This window comes from Homalodisca vitripennis, unplaced genomic scaffold, assembly GCF_021130785.1.
Source record: "Homalodisca vitripennis isolate AUS2020 unplaced genomic scaffold, UT_GWSS_2.1 ScUCBcl_2294;HRSCAF=6900, whole genome shotgun sequence".
Taxonomy (NCBI): Eukaryota; Metazoa; Arthropoda; class Insecta; order Hemiptera; family Cicadellidae; genus Homalodisca; species Homalodisca vitripennis.
This window is the reverse complement of record NW_025778408.1, coordinates 8556-36192: the sequence shown is the minus strand read 5'-3', so window position 1 is coordinate 36192 and position 27637 is coordinate 8556. Positions and strand designations below refer to the sequence as shown.

General features: G+C 33.6%; 1 protein-coding gene across 1 annotated transcript in view; it reads left to right on the top strand.

The window, feature by feature from the left end:
• Positions 1–25355, top strand: part of LOC124371938 (pre-piRNA 3'-exonuclease trimmer-like) — a gene marked incomplete at its 5' end in the record, with an annotated part of 35808 nt that extends 10453 nt beyond the window's left edge. Inside the window, 6 exon segments of the mRNA XM_046830308.1 lie at positions 328–427; positions 3994–4080; positions 8556–8644; positions 13407–13505; positions 19216–19284; positions 25161–25355. Coding sequence (XP_046686264.1) covers positions 328–427; positions 3994–4080; positions 8556–8644; positions 13407–13505; positions 19216–19284; position 25161 — 445 coding nt within the window. The 3' untranslated portion in view covers positions 25162–25355.
• Between the last annotated feature and the right edge of the window lie 2282 nt (positions 25356–27637).

Sequence of the window (27637 nt, the reverse complement as noted above, 5' to 3'; positions counted from 1 at the left end):
ATTCAATGATGCTATTATATTGTAACTTATTGAGAAGGCATAAATATCTGGTTGTAACTATGACTAAGCACATTTCGGGTAACTTTCAAAGTCAGGATACATCCTGTTTCCTTCACAATCCTTCCATTGTCAAAAACAAACTTCAAACCATGGGATCTCCATCTCAACAGAAGACAATCCCAATTCCCCATCCTTAGCTATCTTGAATGTCCTGTCACTTTCCAAAAGCTGGGTAGAAGATCTTATTTATAGTTTTAAGTGTAGTGAGAAGTTTCCTCAGCCCCTTGTTCTTGTAAGAAAGTTAATGTGAACTAAATGTGTTGCCAGAGGTGCCTTGCCACGACCACTGTCCAGGATAGAACATCTCTCTGCAGTTGCAGATTACTGCAACTGTATCAACGTCATCCGTGGCAACGTCTCACACATGGTTAGTGGTTGCCTCAGATCTTTCAAATTTGTTTTCAACATGTAGGAGAAGTTTATCAGTTACAAACTACAGTTATACTCAGAAATTAACACATTGGTGATTAGTAACCGTCGGTCTCATTTCATCGATTTGGTTCTTGATCCATAATTGAGGCGGTAGCTGGTAGAAGGGCCTATCTCGAGATGGGCCCTTTTTGCGATCGCTTATATTTTTTCTCCATATGTTTAAGTATAACCTCCATCTCACTCATTCAAATATTCCTCTTTGTTGTCAAGATAAACCTATTTAAACGTCTATGTGTCGAGAGGCCCTTCTAGCATAGACAAATGGTGGCATCAGCTGGCTGTGTGTTTGTGTTTTCTGTACAATATAACCTCACTTCTTGTTGTTTTGTATTGTGATTGTGTAGCTTACAAGTAGTATTTGAGTGTTTTATTTAGATTGGTGTTAGATACTGAAGAAATGAGTGGTGAACTTCTTTTGAAATCTAACTCAAAAGGTGTAAAGAGAAAAGTAGTTAGCACTGAACAGTCGGGCCTAGGTTATACTTCCACTTCGGGAAAAGATGTTCCTCTGAAAGTTAATAATACAGTTCAATCTTGTTGCAAAAGGGATGAGTGCTACAAAAAGTTCTAATTTGATGAACAACTTGATATTTTAACCAATTTTACGGAAATCCTTTGGGTAAAAGTGGTCAAGATTCATACTTGAGTAGTTGCATGACATTACAGGATAAGAAAACGGAGTGTAATGTAATTTATTTCTGCTGGTAGTAGGGTTAATAAAAGTAATTAAACTCAGTTACACTCTGGAAATATAAAAAAGAAATCTGTTTGTAAAATAAAAAATTTAATAAGTGAATAACTTATCAAAATAAATGGCTTTTATCCAATAGTAAACATTTAAATGCAGTTTTCTCAAAACATGGTTTTTTGAGATAGGCCCTTCTAGCAGCTACCGCCTCAATTTATAGTTGGTTACAATTACAAATTAAACGTTTTCCTATTTCGACTGAAGATTTTTCTGTCTGGCTTATATTGCAGTGCACACTATGTATCATAAGAAACAATGTGTAGTTTTGTAAGTACCATTTTACTGCTGTATCACTGCGGTCGGTGATCTGCAAAGTGTACTGTCTACCTACACGTGTTGGAAAGCCACAGATGTCATTACGGCAAAAATCAGTTGTTTTTACATTTGTTAATGCATTTTAAAAATTTCTCCATCAATTGAGAACCCCACCGTCTGTGAATTATGTGCTATTATTTGTTTTAACTAAAGGCCTGACAGCATTGAAATTCACTGTTCGAACTGTAAGGTGTATGTTAAAACATCATGAATTTCGGAGTGGTATGCAAAAGGGTGAGGGAGTTTTTATCGTCTATACTTGTTTGTTATTTTTAATTGCATTTTTCTTTATTCAAATAATAAGTTAATCCTACAACCAAAAATAAGCTCGTAATTTAAGGGCATGAGGTTTAACTTTGATCCTATACGGCTAAAATAAAGACAACTCTCAGTATATATTTAAATACTATGAATATATTTAATAGAAAAACAAACGAATAAACCGTTCATTGTGGTTTGTGCTCAGGATAACGTATTCAGGAAGTAAGTGATAACTAGAAGGAAATGGTTGATAATTTCCTCTTTTAGAAGGCTAACTTACTTACCACATTTGTAGAATTAAATGGTGTCTTTATGATAAATTATTCCAACACATTTTGCAGTAATGTCGTAATTAAAACTTTTATTACAATGCATATAGAGTTGTTTTGATGAAAAAGTAATGATTAAAAATGTGGGTTGTTATTTTTTATTGCATTTTTCTTTATTGTATTGTAAAAAAGATTTACTCAACAAGTCATCAGTCTTGAAGAAGATGATAACCTTTTATAATGTAGAAATGTTAACGTTAAATAAACTTTTGTTTACCTTTTGGGTACTAACGTTGGATTTCTGAATGGTTAAAGAAGTCCTGTGAAATAATAACGTCCGGAAAACCAGATGTTTTGTATTATTAATTTTGTAGTCAAATTGATCAGATTTAGTAAAACACTGATCATGAGAAAATGTACATTAAGAATATATTATACATAATAATATAGTTATCTCTTCTTTGTTGTTAATTGGACATATGAAACTTTATTGGAATCTTTGAATGTGCAGTCGGATTTGGTTGGAAGATGTGATACTTTGACTGTATCTGGATTATTAAAAATATTATCATCAATTTTCAACATATCATCGTAGTTTTTTTCTAATTTAATAGTATAAACTTCGTTTTAAATGGCAGATAACTTCATGTTAATATTTTATAAAAGATACAGATGTATTATTAACCACTAGCAGTATAAAAACTCGTTTCATATTAATTCAGTACTGGGATTTATGAGAATATTTACATGAACTATAATTAGCAGTGAAAATGGTGGTCATCATGACATATTAATTAATTAGGAACATGGGGTTGTATTTAATTAAAATATTAACAATACTGTCACTCACTAAATCTAGCTTTGTTATGTTAACAATTTGGTAGTTACACTTTTTGCTTTCAACAAAAGAATTATTGTATTTATAAAGTGATGACTGTGTTAATCTGTTTTATATTCTCCGTATTGTAACTAATGTATTGTAACTTTCTGCTCATAACAGTTAGGATTCAGTAGGAGGGCTATAAAGCAGTGTATCTGTCCTACGCACCCTTATTTTGGTTACTAAAGATGGTGTAGTCTATAATGAATGTAGCAGTTTTGTAATTAATTCTTAAAATTTAATTTATTTCTAGTTTTAGCCTATTATAAATCCAAAAAGCTAGGAAGGGAGAAGTGTATTTTTTGTATACATATAGTCATATTTTTATCATTACAGATGGCTAATAGAGAATGAGTATTGTTTATAGTTGTTTTTCCATAAACGTTAAATTCTAATTTAGCCCTAGTTTTATTTAGCTTGTTGTAAATCAAATAAGTTATGAATGGTATTGCCTTCAATATTATTAAATAATAGGTTCAAAAGACATTAATAAATGTAACATTTCACTGCTGTTGTGTGGTAATAATGACCTGGTATTGTGAGTTTATTAAGGTAGCCGAGTCAACCAATAATAAGTGCGGTTTCTTAGACAATTGGATTAATCTTGCCCTTGGATTAGTCTGCCCCTTTGGCCATTGATGGTGGTTCAGAACTCACCTTTAAGCCCTTTGTCTTCAGGTTAAATATTATAAAGAGGTTCCAAGTTACAACTTGGCTGGGTGACAACTGGATTAATCTTGCCCTTGCAAGCAGTCTTCCTCCTCGGCCATTAATGGTAATTAATAACTCACCTTTAAGCTCTTTGTCTTCAGGTTAAATATTATAAAGAGGTTCCAAGTTACAACTTGGCTGGGTGACAACTGGATTAATCTTGCCCTTGCAAGCAGTCTTCCTCCTCAGCCATTAATGGTAATTCATAACTCACCTTTAAGCCCTTTGTCTTCAGTTTAAATATTATAAAGAGGTTCCAAGTTACAACTTGGCTGGTGATGAAATAAACTTCTTTCAACCTCTTTAACGTTTTACAGAACATAGGAGGGAAGGAGCCTCTATCCAATCGTCCAAGACCTCTCTACATCTCACGACTCGACCGTAAACCCATCGACATTGACAAGGTAATTGAAACAGAATGCAACAGGATCATTATTGCAAAAGTAAACTTTTTAAAATAGTTGTAGACTTTGGGTAGGGATATCACTCCCATAACAACTGATGTAATATGTGCTTATATTAAGACTGTATAAAAAGATATTAAGTTGAAAATTTCCTTCTTCATAAAGAGTTGTCTCATTGCATCACTCCAAGCCTCTATTTTTGAGATTGTACTAGGAGGATCCAATTTTATCACTTAAATAAAAATACAAAGATTCACTGTAGGCTGCAATAGAAAGTTCAACTATGAATATTTTGTTTACCAAACAAGAGATCCCAGTAAACCTTATAAAAGTTATAAATTCATGAATTCATGAATATTCTATGAAATATATTTATATGAATATATTTTATGAAAATTAATTACAAATCCACTAAAATATACAAGTAAGTATGAGAGATATCTATAAAATAACCTGCATTCATGACTAGACCAAACTCGCACTCAAATTGTTGTAGTATATATAATGTCATTTTTTTAACAATTTGTAGAAATAAACAATAAAACAAAAGCAATTGAAATAAAGCTTAATAACTATATAAAGACAGAACATAGGAAAGCTTAGTAAAGCAGCAGTGGATTTTTTTTAATGACTATACCAATGTTCATAATAAAATCACATGAATATTAGTAGTGATAATAGTTGGTCTTGACTTGTTCATTGAATTAACTGGGAAAATAAAACAACCAATTTATAAAAAAATATATTACTTAAAGTTATTTATAAATTTAGAAAATTAAAATTTGGATAGTATATAACATCATCATCATCATCATCATCGTCAGACGTTTCCGTTCTCACGGGTCGTCGTACACAGCCTCCTCCACTTTAGTCTATCGTTCCAGGTCTCCTCTTCATCCACCTGTATTTTCTGTAGTCCCCTTCTCTCTATGTCTTTCCACACTTGGTCCTCCCATCTTCCTCTCGGTCTTCCTCTTGGTCTTCTTCCTCCTTCCTCCTTCTCCAGTGCTATTCTAGGCATTCTATTATCTCCCATCCTCTTCACATGCCCCATCCACTGTATTCTTCTTCCTTCCATTGTCTCTTGCAGTGAAACTACCTTCAATCTTTCTCTAGTTATTTCGTTCCTTATTCTATCTCTTCTTGTAGTCTTCTCTATCCCTCTTAAAAATCTCATTTCTGCAGCTTGCAATCTGCTTAAATCATTTTTAGTCCACGTCCACGTCTCTGCTCCATATAATAAAATTGGTTGGAAATAAGATTTATACATCAATACTTTTGATTCTTTCCCAATGTTCCAACTCCACACAATCTTCTTTACCATATTGAAAAACTTTCCACTCTTCCATATTCTGTTTCCTATCTCTTCTCTTATAGTATATAACATATAAAAAAATAATATACATGTAAAATGAAAGATTGATTACCACAAGTTCTATCTGTGTCACTTGAATTCTACAAATCCTTATAAACCGACAGATAGACGTGAATAAGATGTGTATAACGTGGCAATATTATCTAAGGAAAACCTTGATGTATTTGTACAGTTACAATTGGAATGTTGACTGTGTGGAAAATAATTATTTAAGAATGTATTTTTCAATTAGTGTGTGTGGTTTTACTGGAACTTTTCTTCAACTGTTTTAAGGAAGTAGAATTTTCCAACCAACCAATGGATTTATGTTGTATATTGTCATTTTCATCATTGTGATAAAGATGAAAATGATTTTTGAAGAAGCCCCTAATTTGATTGTAAGTCATTGAATTTGTTTGGTAATTGAATTTATTCAATAAAATTTAAAATGCAGGTATGAATAAAAATATATCTATAGACAATAGACAAGTTCTTTGTTTACATAATCTTGAGATTAGTAATGCGTTATGTGGTTTCAGTAATAGTTAATTATTTAAAATATTGTCTGTTTTCGTGTACTTATCCATTGAGTAAAAGGTTCTTTTTATCAGCCAGTCAGTCAGTCGCTTCTTTAGTTGTTGTGTAAGTGTGTTCTTCAGTTCTTCTGGCAGCAGGTTGAACAACTTCGCTTCAGCATATGTTGATTTTTTGGTGAAAAGACTAAAGTGATGAGGTTGTAGATCAAAGCTGGAGGCATGTCTCGTGTTATGGTGGTGTATATCTTGATGTCTTGGTTGTAGACGAGTAAAGACTGTGTGCAGGATAACTTCTTATATATACAGTGCCACCACCGTTAGAATTTTAAGTTCGGTAAATGCTGTTCGGAAGCTTTCTCGGTAAAAATGTACAGGTCTGAAATTTGTGATCATAGTTGAATCGACTGTACCTTGTACCGTTATTTAGTTGTAAACTTCACTTTTCCCGACTACAGCTGCACTGTTGAGCCAAGATGCTGACTCCCGCCCTTGTGAGTTGACATCAATGTGAAGAGAAGTCAGTTTTAAAGTTTAATAATTATTAGTTCGTATGCAAAATTCCATTGAACATTGGAACCAGTAGGCCCACCCCCATGATATCATTTATTTCATTATCCTTCTATTTGGCAGCAATGTGGCAATACGTTATTTTTATTTTTAACATCTAGAAGCAGTGCCTTTATGTTTATTTGCCACACGATTAAACATATAAGTAAACTCTGCAAATCGAGTATTCATCACCTCAGCAGTAACCAACCCCATGTGTTTCGTCCATCCGGTACAACGTTGACGTGCTAATACTTCATTTCAACATGAGTACAGAATTAATAGGAATGCTGTTTTGTACTCTTCAGCCAGAAGTTGGCCATAGAAAAGAAATCAAATGATATATACCTTTGTTTATGAGGTGGTGGAGTTAGGCTGTTTTAGGCTCAATCTCATGATAATATGGAAAAAATATAAACAATTCATGTAACATTCACGATATAAGACAAATGAAAAAGACATTTTAAACTAAGCTGTATGTACTGAATCAATATTAATACTAAACAGATTACATTAGAAACTTAAATATATTCAGTTAGTTAACCCTCTCCCGGGCAAATGCCTCGAAACGCCTCGGCAGGGTGCCTGGCGCTAAAGTCCAAACGCCTCCAATCGCCTCGAACTGCTTTATCAACGCCCTCTGCTTTGTGCTGCTGTCATACGATTGTTTGGGGAACTATTACTGGAAATATCTATTGGCAGTGTCATTGTTGCCTTGTTTATTCATAGTTTTATGACTAGGGACGCTATCTAGGAGTAATAATTTGAAACAGTTCATTGATTACTTCATTGACGGTGATTTAGTTGTTTAGCAGTACAATTCTTTCTGACTTGTGCTGCTATCTTACCTAATTTTATGAACTATTTGGGACTTTTTATAACCACTCATTTACTTAAATCATTTTGTTAGTCGTTTTCGCAGTCAATTAAAACAAGATTTTTCATGTGAGTTTGACTTTTTGTTTGATTTTAATTTACCTCATAAGGTTGATATTTTTTTTAATAAATACAACGTTATTATAGAGGATTTAATCATCTTTGTAACGATGTACAATACATAATAGTTTTATTAAAATAAAGTTCTTAACTTAGTAAAAACGTGAATAAGTGTCTCCTCGCGGCAGAGCGCCCGATTTAATTCAGCCCAGTAGCGCCAAAAGCCGTACTCATCCAACCCTTCACGCCACCTGTCCACATGAACCCCACAAACTCCACCAATCACCACCCGTACACACCCGCATTTAATCCTTGACTATCGCACCGAAGTGAGCACGACTCAATATTTCTGATATTGTCAGGGTATGAGTTACATAAACGGCCAAGCGTGAACAGTGAACAACCTGTTGAAAACTAATGAGGGTCATCAAATCGGGTAACAGATATGAAGGTAAAATTGAGGGACAGGTAACTTGAAGACTTGAACTTAATCATTGAGTGTAAAAGAGTGAAGATATGGTATTCATGAAGTTGAAGTTTCAGGGGAGAGTTGTTGGAAATAAGGAAAACATGTTCAGCAGGTCCAAGATTGAAAATAAATGTACAAAAGTTTTGAGGTTGCTGAAGCCTGTCCGATTGCTTGACTGTCATATCACAATAGTTGAAATGCGGAAACACAAGAATCTTAACTAATGTAACTTAGACTCTGAGTAGCAGGTATAGAGCTAAATGTTTTTAAATGGCAGATCACATAGATATCGTCAGATGCTTCAGATGACATCTGTATGAGATCTGAACAAAATTTGGAGCATGTGATCTTTTTGCAGCCTTTCTACATTCCCCAGAAGGATCTAGGACTTTGTGTTCTTACATAATGTGGTGAGTAGATCAGAAGCCCGGTGATCTGGTGGGAATTTCATCCCATGAAAGCACATTAACCTCCCTCCTCCATCCCACCCCCCAAACTATGTTTGCAAGACCTGAGTCAGATAAAATGATTAAATCCAACCGAACTAGCACGTAAAGAACTTGGAGTTCTATGTGGAATCAGGAATTTCTCTAAAATCTTGCATCTGTCATGAGTGATTCTGCTTATTGCCCAGGTGACAGCACTGATGGCGTCCTATGGGTCCGTAGACGTCAAGGCTCATACTGTCTCGAGTGCTCTGATTGCTGTTTCCAGTCGGCAAAGGTAAATTTTACCTCCATTCAGTACTTTTACAGACGTTGATAATAAACCATGAAAACATATTCAATGAGAACAATTGCATTGTTACCTAAATTTTAAGAATTTTTTCAAACAGTTTTTAATTTATAATATGGAACTAATGTTGACCTGCTTTCTTAAGCAGCTTTAATACTAATAAACGTATTTGTAATTGAGTGTGACAATACAATTAGTACTTTATGTTAAATTCCAGTAGATTGTTGTTGACTATTTTCAAAGAATGCTGTCAGCAAAGCTATGTGCATAATATTTTGTATTCCAGAGGGATGCCTGTGCTCTGTAAATGTTACTCTATCCTAACTAATCCACATAATTAAGAACTATACAGCACTCAATATTTTACAGAGAGAATGGATGTACTCCCTAATTTACTTTGTACTAATACATCAAGTACTAAGTCATCAAAGCATAATTTACAGCTCAAATAGATGTGTATGGTGAGAATTGTTGTCCATTACTTAACCCTAGAATGGTAACGCCTATTTGCCACACATAAATGGTAACGCGTAGTCTCTCAGACTACTTTAGGGAAAAAATGATAAAAATTTATAAAAATTTAATTAAAATTAAATTTATTTACAAATGACATTATTTACATCTTAGAGGTCATGTTTCCTGATTTTTGTTTGATTTCAGTCTTTATTGGAACACTTTACACACTGCATTCCTCGATGCTCCAAGCAAAATATGCTTATAACATTTTGTGCACTGGAATCGAGTCATTCTCCTTTTTTTTTGCTGGGCAAACTGCACAAATCTTCCTTGTTCCTGCTTCTTCAATAACACTTTGAGCCTCAGATGTTGATGGGCCAACGACATCTTCAATGTTGCGTTTGAGATTCCTTGATAAATTTGGCAGTTTTTGTCTTCCCTGAATGTGTGGAGTTGTTAGTTCAACACATATTTCTTTAGCAAATGCCCTTCTTGTCATTGGCTTAATTTTTTTGACAATGCCTGATGGACATAAATAACAAATGAGTTGATTAAAATGATAAAAAAAAAACGTTTCATCATGATCACTTTCTTGCTCATCACAATCACTTCGTTCAAGTTCAGATAGTATTTCTCTTATTTCAAAACTAGTGTTCAGTGCATCAGCCATGGTTACTTGACCATCTACGGTAAAAATTATCACAAAAATTAACACTACATTCGCACAAAACAACTTTTCATATATTTACTCAGGAACAAAAAAGTTACATAAACGGTAACGCGTAGTCTACGAGACGACTATGGACTCACTGAAATGAACTGAGTGAATGAAATAAAATGGAACCCTATCCAGCATTGACCTTGGCTGGCAGGGGGAAGGTATTGGTGATGGGGGGTCGGTCACGTCATGCACCTACCACCTGGACCGGTTTTTGTAGCTTGCGTCGTCTGAGAGACTACGCGTTACCATTCTAGGGTTAATTAAAGGTTTTATATAAAATTCAGAGTTTATCTACAACTTTTTCATCTGAGATGAAGAAGATGACATGAACATTTCAGGAATTTTACCATACAATTTAAACTTTATGGCATTAGTGAAGTATTATAGTCTCAAATGCGTTTATCATAACTGTTAGTCCAAATATAAATAAACTATTATAATTATGTCAATGTATTCACAACTATATGGAGAGCATTATAATAACAATATCTTATTGTTTCCATGGAAACATATTTTTATTTTTTTTACAAACTGTAAGAAAAATGTCTTTTAGGAAATTTTGTTTGTAAATATTCCGTTGTGTAACTGCTTAGCAATAAGCTTTACATCAAAACTGTAAATGTATAACTTATTCGAAATTATGTCCTGATTCCAAAAATATATAATTATAGTAACTTTTACCTCAAAACGTATGTGTTACAGGGCTTTGTATGAAAAAGCACCCATATTTAATTATTTTCAAATATGCGTACATTTCTAAATAAATACTATTGTTCGTGGGTAAACATAATCTCTTGACTGCATTTATACTTATATAAGTATGACAGATAAAACATAAACAAAATAAAATAATAAATTTTAATCTTACCTTATTTACATATGTACAATATATACAAAGTTTCATTCTTCACTCAGCGTCCCTAGATCCTGCCCTGCGATCTCTCTAAGATCATTTGATCGGTCTCTAAAGTTTTTCACCCATACTAAACAACTAAAACTATAACCTAAGAAAGCTAAAAAACAATAATAACACCAAATACTATTGGATTCGTAACCTCAAACACAAAACCCGGTACTTCTTTACAGTTCCACAACAATGTGGTTGACCCGTACTACGTTCACGTCAGCTGACCAAAAAAAGATGTTTTATGGTAAACAAAGAAGACAATAATCGAAGTAAGAACAGTAAATCGGTACTATAGTTATTGCTCTTCCAGAATATATCAAATAAAAATCATTTATATGACCTTAATTGCCTACAATTTCAATAACGGTACATGTCTACTTTGGCGACGAATATTCGTCGTTGCCAAATCGGACGGACCTTTGGCGACGAAAATTCGTTTCATACCAGCTAGAGGGTTAAGTCTCTGCAGATCTAGTGGTAGTAGTTACTTTGGATAAAAACGTAAGAGTTTGGTCATAACGCAATAGCCTTTGTTTGTTATATGGTTGAAACATGAAATGTAAAGCATTTTTAAAAATAAATATTTCTCTTTATTGTTATATAAAATTTAAGATAACTAAATTTATTTAAAAACTTTATGTATATATACAAAATTTCTCTACAAAATAATAAAAATGAATAAAATATACTTTTTATATAAACAATGTTTTGAGTGTATTTATTGTGTTTGTACAACAGGTCACAATGATTTTTACACAGGGAAATATAATTAACTGTTTATCTAAGTAATCACCTGTTTCTCAATTTTAAAAAGTCACTTAACAATTTTCATAGTTCATGCATAGTAATATTTACAGTATTTAGTTAGTTCAGTGTTTTTTATTTACTTATTTACTTAAATATGAAAAATCTTGAAACAGTTTTCGAAGTGAAGCGGCATTTGGCAGCATTCACACCCATCTTTATTACTGTACAAAATTTTTTTCAATTTCACCCAAGTTTTCAAGGTCCATCATTATTTATAATATAAGCAAACTGCCAGACAATATAGTGTACAGCTGATCTGCCAGCTGATGCCAAGTGAAATAAACAAATACAAACTTTAACTACAGGTTAGCCACACTCATGAAAATGAAATAATTTGGTCAGCTGTTGCATTTAAAAACTTAGTAAGGCATATTCCAAGGATATCTAGTGGAAATAGGATGAACTAAGTGAACAGTATATGTCAAATGCACACTATAACCAACACATGACGGCATTCGATCAAGGCCAAGCACAATGTGATCTACAAAGTTTAACGTACAACTGTTTTAAACATATATATATATATATATATATATATATATATGTTAGGGTGTATATATATATATATATACATATATTATATATATATATATGTATATATATAATATATATATATATATATATAATATATATATATATATATGTATCTTTTACTGTCAACATTACAAAGTTTCAATATATTATAGTGTATGTACACATCATAACTAGCCTTTTATTGTTATGGTTTATTTCACACTTTAGCCGATACGGTTGTGTTGGCCGTCCTGTTTTCTAACGAAGCTGAATAATATCGTAGTAATCGCTAAAAAGCATGAAATACAATACAAAAATTTAATTCAGGAGTTTCATTGCCATAATACTTATCCATAAGAACAATGTAAAAATCTCATGTAGTAACATGCCGCATCATTGAACTCGGACTATAGAAATATAGCTTCATCCAAAATCTCAAATCTATAGATCAGGCAGTCTTGTGGGTATTGGGCATTTTCAACATGTTTATCTACCCCAATGAGGTAACAGACAACTGTAGCTAAACGACCTTGAGTTTTCCGCCATAAGAACAATGTTTAATCTTATACACTTTTATACCCTTATTTATCATCATAGCGCAATGGGAGATATCCTGTTTTAGAGATGTAATTAATACTTTTTAGTTGTTTTTATAATGAATATTATTTTTCTATTTCAATAATGATGTACAAAATAGATTGATATATTTTGTTCTGAATAACCCATACAAATATTGAAAAATGTAAAAAAGCGTTTGGATGCATATCTTGAAAATTATATATCTCACATTATTCACAGCTAAAAATGAGGTCATAAAAGTACATGAGGTTTAACATTGTTGTGTTATGAGGCTACAATCAAGATGGTCTCCAGTAGAGCCGGCTCTTAATGAGAGTAATTGTGTTGAGATAAATGGAGCTCTCTGTGTCCATTGTGATGTTAATTGTGGGAATTAACCTTTTAGTACTGTCTCAATAAATTTTGTATGTAGCCTACTAATTATTGTATAAACTTCCAATTGAAGTTTCTGAACAATAGTAATTCGAAAGCAATTTAAAACTCATAATTTATTTATAATAAATACACTATCTCATGTTTTAAAGAATATAACAAATTTTACTCTGAGTTTTGGCCTAATCCTATAGTTGTTTTGTATGTTGAACCCATTTTAACATGTATATCAATATATAACTGTGATTGCTTTGCATACATTTTCAAATATTTTATCAGCTTAAAGGTAGACTGATACTTACTATTTTGCTTGTAGAATTTATACCAAATCCAAAATTCATGTTCAAGTAGGGTCATTGTATATAACATTGTTGATTGAAATGTGTTTGTTTCAGTGCAAGAGACATTGTGAAGGCGTATGTGGCAGACAAAGAGTATAGAGTCGTACCTTACTCCTACCTGAGACACAGCTCCCTCTTAAGTACAATCAGCTGGTAAATTGACAATTTACAAATAAATATTGGTTGGGTGTTTAGTTGATGGTAGAGTCTATATATAAGTCACTTTCAGTAAGATCTGAAGGGAATATAGCAAAATGATTTAAGATCCAAGAATTTTACTAGTCATTAAGTCTACAATCATATGAAATGTAATTAAATGAATAATGTTAAATATTTTACTATTTTAAAAGCTGCTAAATGCACATAACAGATTTGGTTTCTTCAATATAAAAGCTTTCAGTCTTGACCTAAGTAAAATTGTAATGTTTTTTTCTATAAGGTAGAGTCTAAAATGTGAAATTCTAATATTCAAGAAAGGATTCATTAGCAGGGAATTTACTTTCTTGTGGCTGAAAGGCTAGATTTCAGCAGTCTAAGACATTGGACGTTAAATATGAGTTAGAGATTGCGCAGGTTTAAATCTTGTCTATGACCATAGCACTTTTTATCAGTACCATCGACTTTGTACTATATCGACATTCCCCTTTATTCTGTTTGATAAGATCCTCGCACATTGCCATGAAGATGGGAAAAATAATACTTAAAAGGGGAATGCTTCTCCTTTCTTATTAAAACAAAATGTTTTGTTCTAAGTAAACCAAATTGAAAAGCTAGACTTAAATCAGGCTTGGATGCAAAAATGAATAGTGTTTAAACAAATTAATACATTTTTTGGTAGAAGATGAGAAGGTATACAAATGGTAGAGGTTAAATAATACTTGATCTAATAGTCTAAATAGTCTTGATCTGCCACTCAGTAGAGCACAAGAGTAAGGTTTACCTCCTCACAAATGGATTGTCAGAGGATCAACACACTGTCTGGGCACTTGAGAATAGTTTACAGTTTTTACAGTACAGTCACATGCCAGTACAACTTAAATTCACCTGGCATTGTAGAGAGGAGGGATTGGTAAAATATAAAAATCCACAACACAACATTTAACACGTTCACAACGTCAGCGTTTTTCTGAACTTTTTTATTGGCCGTCAAATTTTTCAATAATAATGGAAAAAAACCGTAATCGGTTTTTTTACGTCAAATGTCTCAGTATAATGAGAAAGGTATGTCGGTTTCACAAATTTGCAAAAAAAATTATTATTGTATTACATTTTTTTCAATTTTTCTCCGTACACCCCAAGGGGTACCTAAAAAAATTAATTTACCTTCAAATTAAGCAATCATGTGCCCAACAGGGTACACGATAGTCTCAGGTATTTATTTAAGCACAGGATAAAATTTAACAAACCACCAAGATAAGAAAACAATAAAAACACAATAATGAGAAATTCATAGCACTGTGTACCCCTTCGGGCGCACAACTCACTTTACAAAAGTCCGGTGTATACCTGATCGGCTGCACAACGGCAGTTGTATTATACAGGCTACCCTGTATTTTTAAAGTCATCATCACCGTGTGAAATACAGTTTGAGTGGGTGAAATCACACACTTTGTAAAAATACAAAATTCGGTAAATAATTTAAAGAGGGAAGGCAAGCGGACACAATGTGCTTAGCCCAAAATGAGTGACTTTACTAGAGGAACTCCAGAGTGACACAGAACCAAGTGTATCAAGAGACACTAAGGCTAATGCCATGCCAATTAAAATTCATGGGGATCTGTATTGCTCCAATCATTCAAAGACAAGGTGGGGCATCATAGATCTTACAGTAATTATTTGTCAGCTTACCTTAGAGTGAAAATAATATTTTTATATTGTAATGGAATAGTTATATAAATATTATACAAGGTATAGTTGTAAACTTCAGTGGAACTCGGTCATGTATTTTTGTCTTTTGTATGTAAAATAGACAGGATCTGTTTCTAAAGATATGGCACAGTCATAAGTCAAGGATTTACGCTTTAAAAAAATTACTTTTTCAAATTAAACTAGTTCAACTTCTGTGCAATCTTTTAATGTACAAGGTATATCCAGAAAGTCAGTGTACTGAGGCAGTCACGGCCTTAGGGATTTTTTTACATTTTGGCTACAATGCTGTGTTTGAAGTATGTTTGATGGTACACATATTTTTGTTTTAGAATTTTTACAATTTAAATATACAGGAAAATTTCCTCATAGTTTAGTACTGTGTGGTTGGGACTGTTCCAACCCACAATAATTGGCAATGACTATTAATTCTGTTTTTCTTTCATATTGTACTTGTTTATTTAACGATTTAAGAAGTGGCTGTAGTAAATAACCATGAATTTTTCCATATAAGAGCAATGTTAAATCTTATTCAGTTTTACACGTATAGTTTTAGTCATAGAATTATGGAAGACTAGCACATCCCCGCGTCTTTGCCCGCAATTTCTATGCAACATTGCGTGTATTTGTTTGAACAGCTCCCACAATTTCAGTAACACTTTAACTATTTTAGATCAATGTAAAGCAACTCCAATTTCAAAGTTCATAGTTTTCTTAGTGAAAACACTTGTGATGAAATATGATAAGGTGCTATGATATTTTAAAAGTGGAATTAGTCATTTATCATACATCAGGTATCCATTTTATGGTGTTCATGATTAAGAGTTACGTATAAATATGTGAGTAATTCTTATTTCAGGTTTTGTACGTCTAGTTCAAATTAATTATATTTCAGACGTAAAATTATAGTTCGCTATTTTACACCGAGAAACAGTATAAACAGACCTACATAATTTTGTAATGAGGTTGGATTTAAAACAGTATAGTTTTATAAATTGTATGGATATAGATATTGTTATTGAAAATTAACCCTTCCCACGCGGAATTTATCTTTCAATTTTGACTCATAACGCGTAATTAACTTTAAAATTTTTTTTACATTTTACCAACTCTAATTTTATTTTTAGTTAGTGGTAGCTATTAGGAATAAAAAATAATACAGTATCACAAAATAATCAGACCCCTATATTTTTTAACAAATTTTCAAATTTTACAAAAAATCGTCAAGATTTGCCATTGCATAGAACAGTATAGGCCTATAACGACACAACAAATAAAGTAATAACAAAATAAAAAGATAATATAATGCTAAATACAACAGGAACACGAACAAGGAAATATGGCAAAACGGCGTTAAACACTAAAATATGCCGTCCCGGGATATATTCGTTTACCGCGTAATGGTTCGCCGCAGACTGAGGCTAAATCACGCCACGAGGGACAAAGCCACGCCCTCCCACCACTGCGACGCGCCAATGAGGTTCAAACTGTAACATATGCTTTTCAGAACAAGTATTCAACACTCCCTTGAACTCTAGCGGATTCCATGGCAACTAAAATTTATTAAATAACACAAAATATACTTTGAAGGATTTATTCGTTTACCGTGTTTTGGTCAAAATTAGGCGTAACGGATATATCCGTTTGCCGTGTGGGAAGGGTTAAGAACTACATCAATAATACAGGGTGACACAGAATAACGGGAATTTTTTAAAACATTCTAAAAAATAAGAGTGATGGAAGAAAATGGTTTTATTTGTATTAAATGAAACACCAAAACTTGCCATTTATGAAACACTGATGGAATTTATGATTTTTTTAAAACAACATCCTTTAGGTGGCGTCCTCTTCTACGAATTCATTCTTGAAATCTGCGGTGGAGATTCCTCATTGACCGCTGCAACATCTCAACTGGAATACTGTTAATTTCATCCCGAATTCTCTGTTTTAACTCATTTACAGTTCTTGGTCGAGTTGTGAACACTTTAGTTTTGAGGTAGCCCCACAAAAAGAAATCGCACATGGTCAAATCTGACGATCTAGGGGGCCAGGAAACGTTACTGAATCTTGAGATGACACGGTTACCAAACAATACTCGCACAGCTTCCATTGACTGTCGTGCAGTGTGTGATGTCGCACCATCCTGTTGAAACCAGGATTCTTGAACGTCTGGAAAATTGTTCAATTCAGGTATAACGAAACGTAACATTTCCACGTAACGATCAGAATTGACAGTTACTGCAATCCCCCGTTCATCCTCAAAAAATAAGGTCTAATGATCCCATGTAATGAAACAGCACACCATACTGTAACCTTATTAGCGTGTAAAGGGTGCTCATGAAGTTCATTAGGATTTCTGTCTGCCCAGTATCGGTAGTTCTGCTTGTTAACATAACCGGTGAGATGAAAGTGGGCCTCATCTGACATCCACAACTTGCTTAGAAATTCATCTTCATTGTTTATGTGTGTTAAAATTTGTTGGCAGAATTGCAATCGCAACTGGTAATCATTTTCCTTCAACTGTTGCATTATCTGCAGCTTGTAGGGGTGAAATTTTAATTCTAAATGAAGAATTCTGTGAACACTCTCATGGGACATTTCAACTGCAGCTGCTTGCTTACGAATCGAACGGCGTGGACTCCTCAATACAGATCGGCGTACAACATCAATGTTCTGTGGTTCTGTGCAGTACGAGCACTTCTTGGTCGTCCCGTTGGTTTCTTCTTTAAAGCTGATCCACTCTCTTCAAAATTATTAATCCAACTTCTAATGGCGTGTTTTGACGGAACAGAATCATGACGTCCTAAGTTGTAAAAACGTCGGAACTCAATCTGGGCAGCTTCCAAACTATCACCGTTTTTATAAAACATTTTTATAGCTAACGCACGCTGTTGCCTGTTCCACTGGTCCATGGCTACTGTAATGGTGGCTTGTTTACTTGGTCACTGTCACTGTCCCGCAGTGCTGCCACCTGCTCACGGCTGCCACGACGCGTTACAAAAATTCCCGTTATTCTGTGTCACCCGTTACAAATCCATTTCATTACTTACATTATGTTAGTTGTCATGCATATGTAAAGATAATAAATAAACAGTAGAGTTATTGCTTTCCAATACATGTTCGAAATATATCATACTGTTTCCTATGTCCAGTCCAAGAATTATATAAGTATTTATATACCTAATCAGTATCATACACCTCATCAGTGAGAAATGAATGGGATGGAACCTAAATGATTTTCTGTCATAAAATTGCATTTTTAGTGTCTCTTGCTTCATGACCCAGAATAAATTTGTTTGTCTTATTGTCATGATGTTGAACTGTTATTACATTTGTTATGTTTACACTCACTATAAAAGTTAACAAATCGAAATCATTACTTAAAATAATTAATCATATGGTCGTGCTGTCATAATAAAATAAATTAAGCATAACAGTTGAATACATTAAACTCTTTGAATTCACATTACACAACTTTAGAGACCAAGATGGAAATTTGTGCTCCTTTAAAGACCAGTGGGGTGTAAGGATTTACAAAATAAGAATAGTCCTATGTTCATCCTAGTGACCCTAGAAATGACCATGTAAAATTTCAGTACAATTGGTTGAATAGCAAAACAAACAAACAAAGACACTTTCACATTTATAATATTATTAGGATGTCTCATTTTAAAGATAATTTAATACACATCCAAACACTTTTTAACTTTTCTTTATTTTAATGAAGTTTTATAAACAAAATGTTATACTTTGTTGTACCTCAATGTTATTCAAAAAGTAGACTGCACACTTTACAAAAAAAAAATAAAAAGCAATTGGCAGCATACTAATTATATCTCTAAAATGAGATACCTCTTATAACACTACACTACTAAAAAATAAAGGTTGTAAAACTGCATAAGGTTTAATGTTGTTCTTAGGGGGGAAAGTTAGTGTCATTTTACTATAGTTGGCTCTTAACAGCATTATTTTAATTTTGCCTCGAATTTTCTTTCAGGAGTGGGTTGATTTTATCTGGGACAGTCTGTGCTGCGGTTTTGATCTCCAGTGCTGTGGTTCGGAAATGGTGAGTTCATTGATTATTTATTGTTACAAGAGTGCTTAGAACAAGTTTTTAAAAATCTAGAATTGCAGTGCACCTATGAGACTTTTTCTTGATCAAAAGAACTGTATTTTTTGTCATTAAGCATTACGATGTAAGAGACAACATCAATATAAAAATAATTCTAGGCCATATACTATACGAGGTGTGTTCAAAAAGTATCGCGAATTTTGTGTATTTTCAACAATTATTTATTTTTTCGTGAATATCTATTTTGTCCCCTTCAAAGTAATCCCCTGGGATATTATACACTTGTGCCAACATTATTTCCAATCTTCGAAGCACTTCAAAAAATCATTTTTTTTGTATCTTGTTCAGCTCCTCCTTCGATGCTGTCTCTATCTCGTCAATCGTGGCGTAGCGTCGTCCTCTCATGGGCCTTTTCAGTTTCAAGAACAAGAAAAAGTCGCAGGGGGCCAGATCTGGGGAATACGGTGGCTGCGGTATCATTAGTGTGTTGTTTTCGGCCAAGAAGTCGCGTACAAGCATCGATGTGTGAGCAGGGGCGTTATCGTGGTGCAAAAGCCAAATTTTGTTTTTTCCACAAATTCGGGCGTTTCTGGCGGATTGCTTCGTGCAAATTGCATGTAACTTGCAGGTAATATTTCTTATTCACCGTTCTACCTTGTGGCAAGAACTCATGATGCTCCACGCCCCTGCAATCGAAGAAAACTAAGCAAAACTTTCACATTCAACCGAACTTGGCGTGCTTTTTTCGGTCATGGTTCGTGCGGCAGCTTCCATTGAGATGATTGAGCTTTTGTTTCCACGTCATAACCATAAACCCACGATTCGTCTCCAGTTATGACCCTCTGGAGCAAATTCGGGTCGTCGCGGACAGATTCGAACATCCCATTAGCAATGTTCATGTGATGCTGCTTTTGATCGAAATTGAACAATTTTGTTATGAATTTTGCGGCGACCCGTCTCATGCCCAAATTATCGATTAAAATCGAATGGCACAAGCCAATCGATATGCCTAGGTCCTTGGCAATTTCTCTAACGGTGATTCCACGTTTGGCCAATACCATTTTCTTCACTTCATCAATTTTTTTGTCTGTTGAAGTGCTCGGGCGCGTCCGGCACTCTCTTCGTCATTCACATCTTCTCGCCCTTCTGAAAACATTTTGTACCACTGATAAACGTTGCTTTTGTCCAAAGTAGCTTCTCTGTATGCCACAGTCAACATTCGGAATGCATCCGCGCACTTAATTGAGTTTTTCACACAAAATTTGATACAGGTTCTTTGTTCCCATTTTTTGGAATAGGTAAAAATCTAAGACGAACCAAAACACGTGCAAGCAAAGCAGCTGTCAACAATCAACTGAACATTCAAAATGGCCGAAATTGTCAACATAAGTGAGAGACATATGTACCAACATAACGCCACAAAAAAAAAATCGAAATTCAAATATACGTAATCTGTGAAAATTCAAAATTCGCGATACTTTTTGAACACACCTCGTATAAGAAAATAACGCGTTAAAAGTTGTTAATCTAATAACCAACAAGAGCTATAAATAACAATAAATTCTAAAAATAATATTAATGATTAAATAAGACATTACACAGAAACATGAAAATAGATCTGATAAAAACTATAATTACATTAAAACTTTGAGTATTAGCCCCAAATTACAGTCTCTTTATAAAATGGTGAGCATTTTTAGTGATTACAAAATATATATATATATATAAACTATTATACATATACAAGAAGTGCTTACGTAACTGTATTTCTCTTGTTTTCTTGTTTATTTTCATTTAAAAATTGTTAAATTATTTTGAAAATTGCTAATCTTCTCAGCACAGGTTTTAAAGGAACGTTGTTTTTAATTATTTTGTTTATTAAAAAAAATCTAAACTAATAGATTTACAATCATTTTACAATGCCTCATTTGAACATAGCATTCCAAAAAATGTTAACCTTTATTCAAAAAGTCCAAATTTTATAAAATACTAAAGCTTATACATATGCATTTATCATATCTTTAGAAGGATACATCTTCCACACTTCTGCAACCAAAATTAAAAGCGTTGAAATATAATACAGTTTTTATGCAGTAAAACTTGAATTACTCAGTGAAACTGAAGTAATTTCATTACAAATTCATTATTTAAGTACCTACTTTCACTTTGTAGGTAAGCGAGTGTTTTGTTGTCCTATAAGAGTAATGCTAAACAGTAACTCATTTTACACCCTTGTAGTAAGTTCATCATAGACTTTGTAAAATGTGTTATTTTAAAGATATAGTTTTTTCCCCAATATATTGATGTTTATATACAAGGTGTAAAAATTCCCGTACAAATAGAGGTAAAGCAATAAAACTTGGTACATCATTACTCATCTATAAATCTACCTTTTTAAGTAACTACCATTGTTTTGTCATGTCAGAGGGAAGGCCCACAAGGAGTCAGAAGGAAATCTTAAATGATAGCGTAGGTCGAGTAGTACATCAAATTAAAGGTCTTTATTAGTAGAGTACAATACCGCAAATCCGATCTCAAAGGGTTCACTCTAAAAAAATTATGTTGGTTTAAAGTTAGAAACATTTACAATGTAAGTCCTGTTCTAGATGGTTTAATATTCTTGTCTTGGCTCAAGTTGTGGAAGTTACACTTAGTAAATGAATACTGGACTTAAGAAAGTTATTAAGGTAGTTAGTGACTCTTCACATCCAATGGAGGATGGTCTACAAGGAGTTGGAGAAAATTTAACGTAAGCATAGCTCAAGATGTACATTATTTTAAAATTGTTAGAAAATGTTTTTTTTTTAAACCTACCTCAGATGGTTCACAAGCTATCTTAAGGACAGAAGCTTTGTCGTTAAAGCAGTAGGCGTGCTGAGTAAAGAGAAGAATACAAAATATGGGGTGCCTCAGGGAATCCAGATCGGACCAGCTCTGTTTAATATTTATCTAAACGAAATATTGAATAAAATTACAATGTGTGAGATTTTTGCATACGCTGATGATGTGGTATTGGTGACACAGCATAAAAACTTACAGAGAGTACAAGATATTTTACAGGAGGAATTTAAGAAGTTCACTAAGTGGAGTCATGACAAAGGACTTATTATTAACAAAGAAAAGACTAGCATCATGCATATATGTCCTAAGAACATGAAAATTAATATTGATATAAGTATTAAATATCATAGCTGTAAGTGCCTGCATGAGCAGAGCTTGTGTGAATGTGAGAATATAGCCATGGTTCAGAGTACATCATATCTAGGTCTGATTGTAGATAATAAATTAACGTGGAGTGATCATGTGAGTAGATTGCACAGAAAGCTGTGTCCCGGCACTGCCATGATGCATAAACTTAGAAATAAACTTAATGAGAATGCCAAACTAGCAGTATACAAAGCATTGATTGAGTCACGTATAAGATATGGTGTATCTGTGTGGGGAACAGCAGCAGTAAGCCATTTAAATATAATAGCTGGTCTTCAAAAAAAAATGTTTAAGGGCACTGTTTTGGTAACGGCTTTGATCAAAACCTAGGTATAAGAGAATATATGTACAGTTATGCAGGACAACTAACGCCAAAGGGTTTGTACACGTTAAATATCATGACAAAATATTATGGCAATATGGAATTTTAAAAAAAGTATAGAAGGAAATTTAACACAAGGAATGTTATTAAATATGTCACACCTATTCCCAACACTGTGTACGAGCGGAGATTGCCGAATTATATAGTCCCAAAGTTATTTAATGCATTGCCGGATGAAATTGAGAATATACCACACTTAAAGACTTACAAAAAATGTATTGAACTATGGCTATTAAACTTAGAAATGTAATTAAACTGAGATTTACCTGAGAAAGAAAACCGCAATGGCGTAATAGTGATGAAACACCGACAACTTGCTTTGGATCACTGTGAAATACTGGTTCACTGACACATTGGATATATACCATATGCATATATACACAGTGGACATCACTCTGGTGCACTGAATGACGTGACAAGTGACACAAACACTGAACACTGCGTATTGTGGGCCTGCAGTTAAATGGATTATTATATTAATAATTGTAACATTGTTATTTTCGCTGATAATTTATTGTTACTCGTTATCTATTTATAAATTATATTGTTGGCTATTTGAATTATATCATAATGTTAATCACTGTTATTTAAAGCTTTGAGGCCACAGTTTTAGAAGTAAATAAGTTATTCTGACATTGTTACTTTCTGTATATGTTAAATATTTATTGTAAATCGTTAATTAGTGGTTAACATTGTTATTTTCTCTGATAATTTATTGTTACTCGTTATCTATTTATAGATTATATTGTTGGCTATTTGAATTATATCATAGTGTTAATCACTGATATTTAAAGCTTTGAGAGCACAGTTTTGGAAGTAAATAAATTATTCTGACATTGTTATTTATATGTTAAATATTTATTGTGAATCGTTAATTAGTGGTTTATCTGTATTTTATGCTTGGTGTTAGATTTTGTTGTACCGTTGATACTCTAGCTTTAAAAATAAATTAATTACATGTTATTTTTCATATTTTTATTAGTTTTTTAAGAATGTTATTTATGGTTTCTGTTTCTCTCTCCGTTGTTAGTGGCGATGAATGGCTATAAACCTCACAGGGAGCACCACAGCACAGTGTTGCGCACACACATAATTAACCTAATTGGACAATTTAAACACACTAGCATTGACACACACTATAACTAACGCACACAAACACCAACACCGTGAACACTACAAGGGGAGCACACACACAGTACCGCGCGCGCCGGAGTTCCCGTACCTCCTAAGTCATGTTAAAGCGAGTAGCGGATTGAGTACCGCACTGTCCACTCTAGAAACATATTGGAATTTGACTGAGGGCAGGTTTTTATTTGCTTATTTGTTTAGAGATAAGGAGATTTGGGAATTCCGGTAGCCGGCGTTGTCAGATTTCCTGATGACAGGGTTGCCATTCGTCATTGCTGAGGGAAGAATAATTAGGATTTTTAGGGACTCAAATATGCGGTTGATTTTAACTATTACTATTAAGTATTATTTTTTTTAAATGTACTGTTTCGATCAAATTTACCACACATACCAAGATATCTAAGCTAGTGCCTGCCCTAAACCGCCGAATTTGAGTTTATAGTTTAGTAAATTAAAAGAAAGTTAAAAGTTGAATATTTGTATCAATAAGTCATAAGTTTCTTTATTGTCATTAAACATTACAAAAATGTGATAGACATAGTCAATTTGTAACAATAAGTTAGGCTATTACAATAATTTAAATGTATGAAACATAAGTAGCCTAAAATAATAGGTACATAAGTAGCCAACAATGTGTTCTATATACTTTTTCAAGTGGTCCTCACCGACAAGTTTTGTTGAACTTGGTGAGGCCAAGACTATGTAAAACAACTGTTTATAAATAAAATTTTAAAAAATAAATAAATAAATAAAAATCTCCCTGACATGATAAAAAATGGTAGTTACTTCAAAAAGTAGAGTTAAAAGTGCAGTAGTGATGAATGAGGTTTTATTGCTTTACCTGTAATCGTTCGGGAATTTTCAAGCCCGTGCAGAAGTTTTTTTTACACTCTGTTTATATCACAAAACGTTTTTACTACAACGCTAAATTTTTCTGACCTGTTTCCTGTATTTAATCTTAAAATTTTTGCTGATGAAATTATGAAATTCATTATTGATTTGTTACAACACTTTGAATTCATTCAATTTGTTACAGTAACAAATGACTCGAATAGCCGTGACATTTCTCCTGTTCGATCCATTCTACCAAAATCATCTTTTTGAATGATTATGTTATTTAACACAATGTTTTGATTTTGTTTTATTTTTTCAGAGTATTGAGTCTCATTCATTCCGGCCCTCTTGCTGCAACACACATCAGTCCTGTATAATTGTAAAATATGTTCTGTATCACTTTAAACTCTGTAAGTAACATTGATAGTTTTAAACTGTTAATACTCAATATGACACAAATTTAGATTATTTTTTATAATTAATTGTAAAGCAATAAATATTGTGTAAAAAGTTATATGTGTAATTCATTGTGTACTTGTCTCTAAAATTGTGTCTTCTTGTGAAATTAATTTGACTTGTTGAGTATCAGACATGAATTCACTATCCCTAATCCTAATTTTTTTAGCAAGCAAACGTAACATATTTTATATCTTTGATTTCTTAAAGTGTTGTGTTGGAAAACCTGTTTGGTTTTAAATATTTAACTGTGTTTCTTTTATTGTGTACAAATAATATTGTATTGAGTAATTCAACTTTATTAGTATGACCAACTAATTTTTGAAAATTTGAACAAATTGCTAAAGAAAAAGGTTATGTTAGTGTGTCCTGTGTGTATATTATAAATTGGCTAATTTTTAAATTTTTGTGAAAGATTTTGTGGGAAATGTGTATTAGTAAACGTAATTTTCACACACAAAAAAATCTCAATTTACAGTATGAATACAATAAAATATTACAAAATTAATATATATATATATAATATATATATATATGTTTGGAACCTCAGCACTTGCTGGTCCAGGAGCGTAAATCGTGCGTACCTTGTTGGTCATCGCGCCTCATGCTGGTCCGGGCCTTGAACGTGTTGGTCCGGACCCGCAAGTTACGAGGCTCTGTATAGAGCGTGTAACATCCTGGACCAAGAAGTGCTACTTGCCTGTAAAGTTCATTTGATTGTACAGTAGCTCGCCTAGCGTGAGTATAACGAACTAAATACTCGAATGAGGGGAAATCCCCCACCATTCTCGGACCAAGATTTGCCGGGTTTCTGTACAGGGCATACTGTCGAACATTGAATAAAGTGCTTTTTCAAATCAAATCAAATCAGTCTTTATTGCCTTTTAACAGCGCATACAATATTGTATAGAAGCAGTCTGTATTAGCCCAATGTATTAGCCTATCTACTCATTCATACACAATTATACATACAAAAAGTTCCTCATCCAGACAAACATGCAATGGCTAATCGGATCCTGTTTAAAACGTGTTTCCATTTTAATTGTCTATTTACGGGCGGCTTTCCATGAACTCACATACCGTGTCAAAAGCACCTGAAACCAATAGGCATTGAAGACGAGATTCAAATGTTTTGGTACTGCCAATGTTTTAAGATCCTCAGAGAGCCTATTAATCAACCTAACACCAGCCTGCGATGGCAAATTATGAGACGCCACCGTTCGATGTGGTTGACTGCGATAGTTTGTCCCTGCCTCTTGTCTCATACTGGTGAATGTTCCTTCCCTGAGCCAATGTGCTCTTTGATTTACAGAACACAGCCACCTCGAAGATGTAGAGGCAGGGCAAGGTCAGTAAACCAAGCTCCCTGAAGGCATCCCTGCACGACTCTCTTCTCTTTAATTTTGAAATGATTCGTACACAGTTTGTTGTTTTGCACAGCTACCCCAGAGTCTTACTCCATATGCAAGGTGCGGATAAACAAGGGCAAAATAAGCCATTCTCAGAATGTCGTGAGAACAGTGTTTTGCCAGATTCCGCAAAGCATACAAACCTGAAGTTACTCTGGAACAAACACTTTCAACATGATTGTCCCAGGTCAGACCTCGATCTAGGTATATCCCTAGGAATTTGATGGAGTCAGATTCCTCTAAGAGTTTGTCATCTACCAGGACAGCAGGTCGTGCACTACCTTCACGCTGTCTCAGACAAAAATCAATTGTGTTTGATTTTGAGCTGTTTGTTTTTAAATTGATTTCCGAAAAAATTGGATGCATGAATTCACTGTGACAAATAAATTAATTTCAAGCTTCTGCAAAGAATTTGCAGTAACGCAGAGAGTCGTATCGTCAGCATATTGAATCACCTTTCCATTCTGAACCGATGAGTTTAAATTGTTAACGTAAATAGTAAAAAGCACTGGCCCATGGATCGATCCATGAGGGACCATTTGCCATTTTCAATTTTCCTGACATGGCATTTGAGATCTGCACGCACTGGTCTCTATCCTTATGTAGGACGAGATCCACCTGTGTGGTAGACCCCCGTATTCTTCATGTCGCTAACTGATGCATCAGTGTCAAAAGCCTTAGAAAGATCGATAAATATGCTGAGCACCTTATCCCGTCTCTCAAAAACCATCGACAACAATATCCACAAGACTTGAAACCGCATCAATTGTTGATTTGTTTTTATGGAAGCCGAATTTTTCAGGACACAGTATATCAAATCTTTCTCCTATGTATGTCAAAACTCCAGATAGAAATGAGGAGTTTACCATCTTTTTTAGTGGAGTCAAGATACGCTTGGAGCATTTTTTGACTAGCCACATGGACATACCAC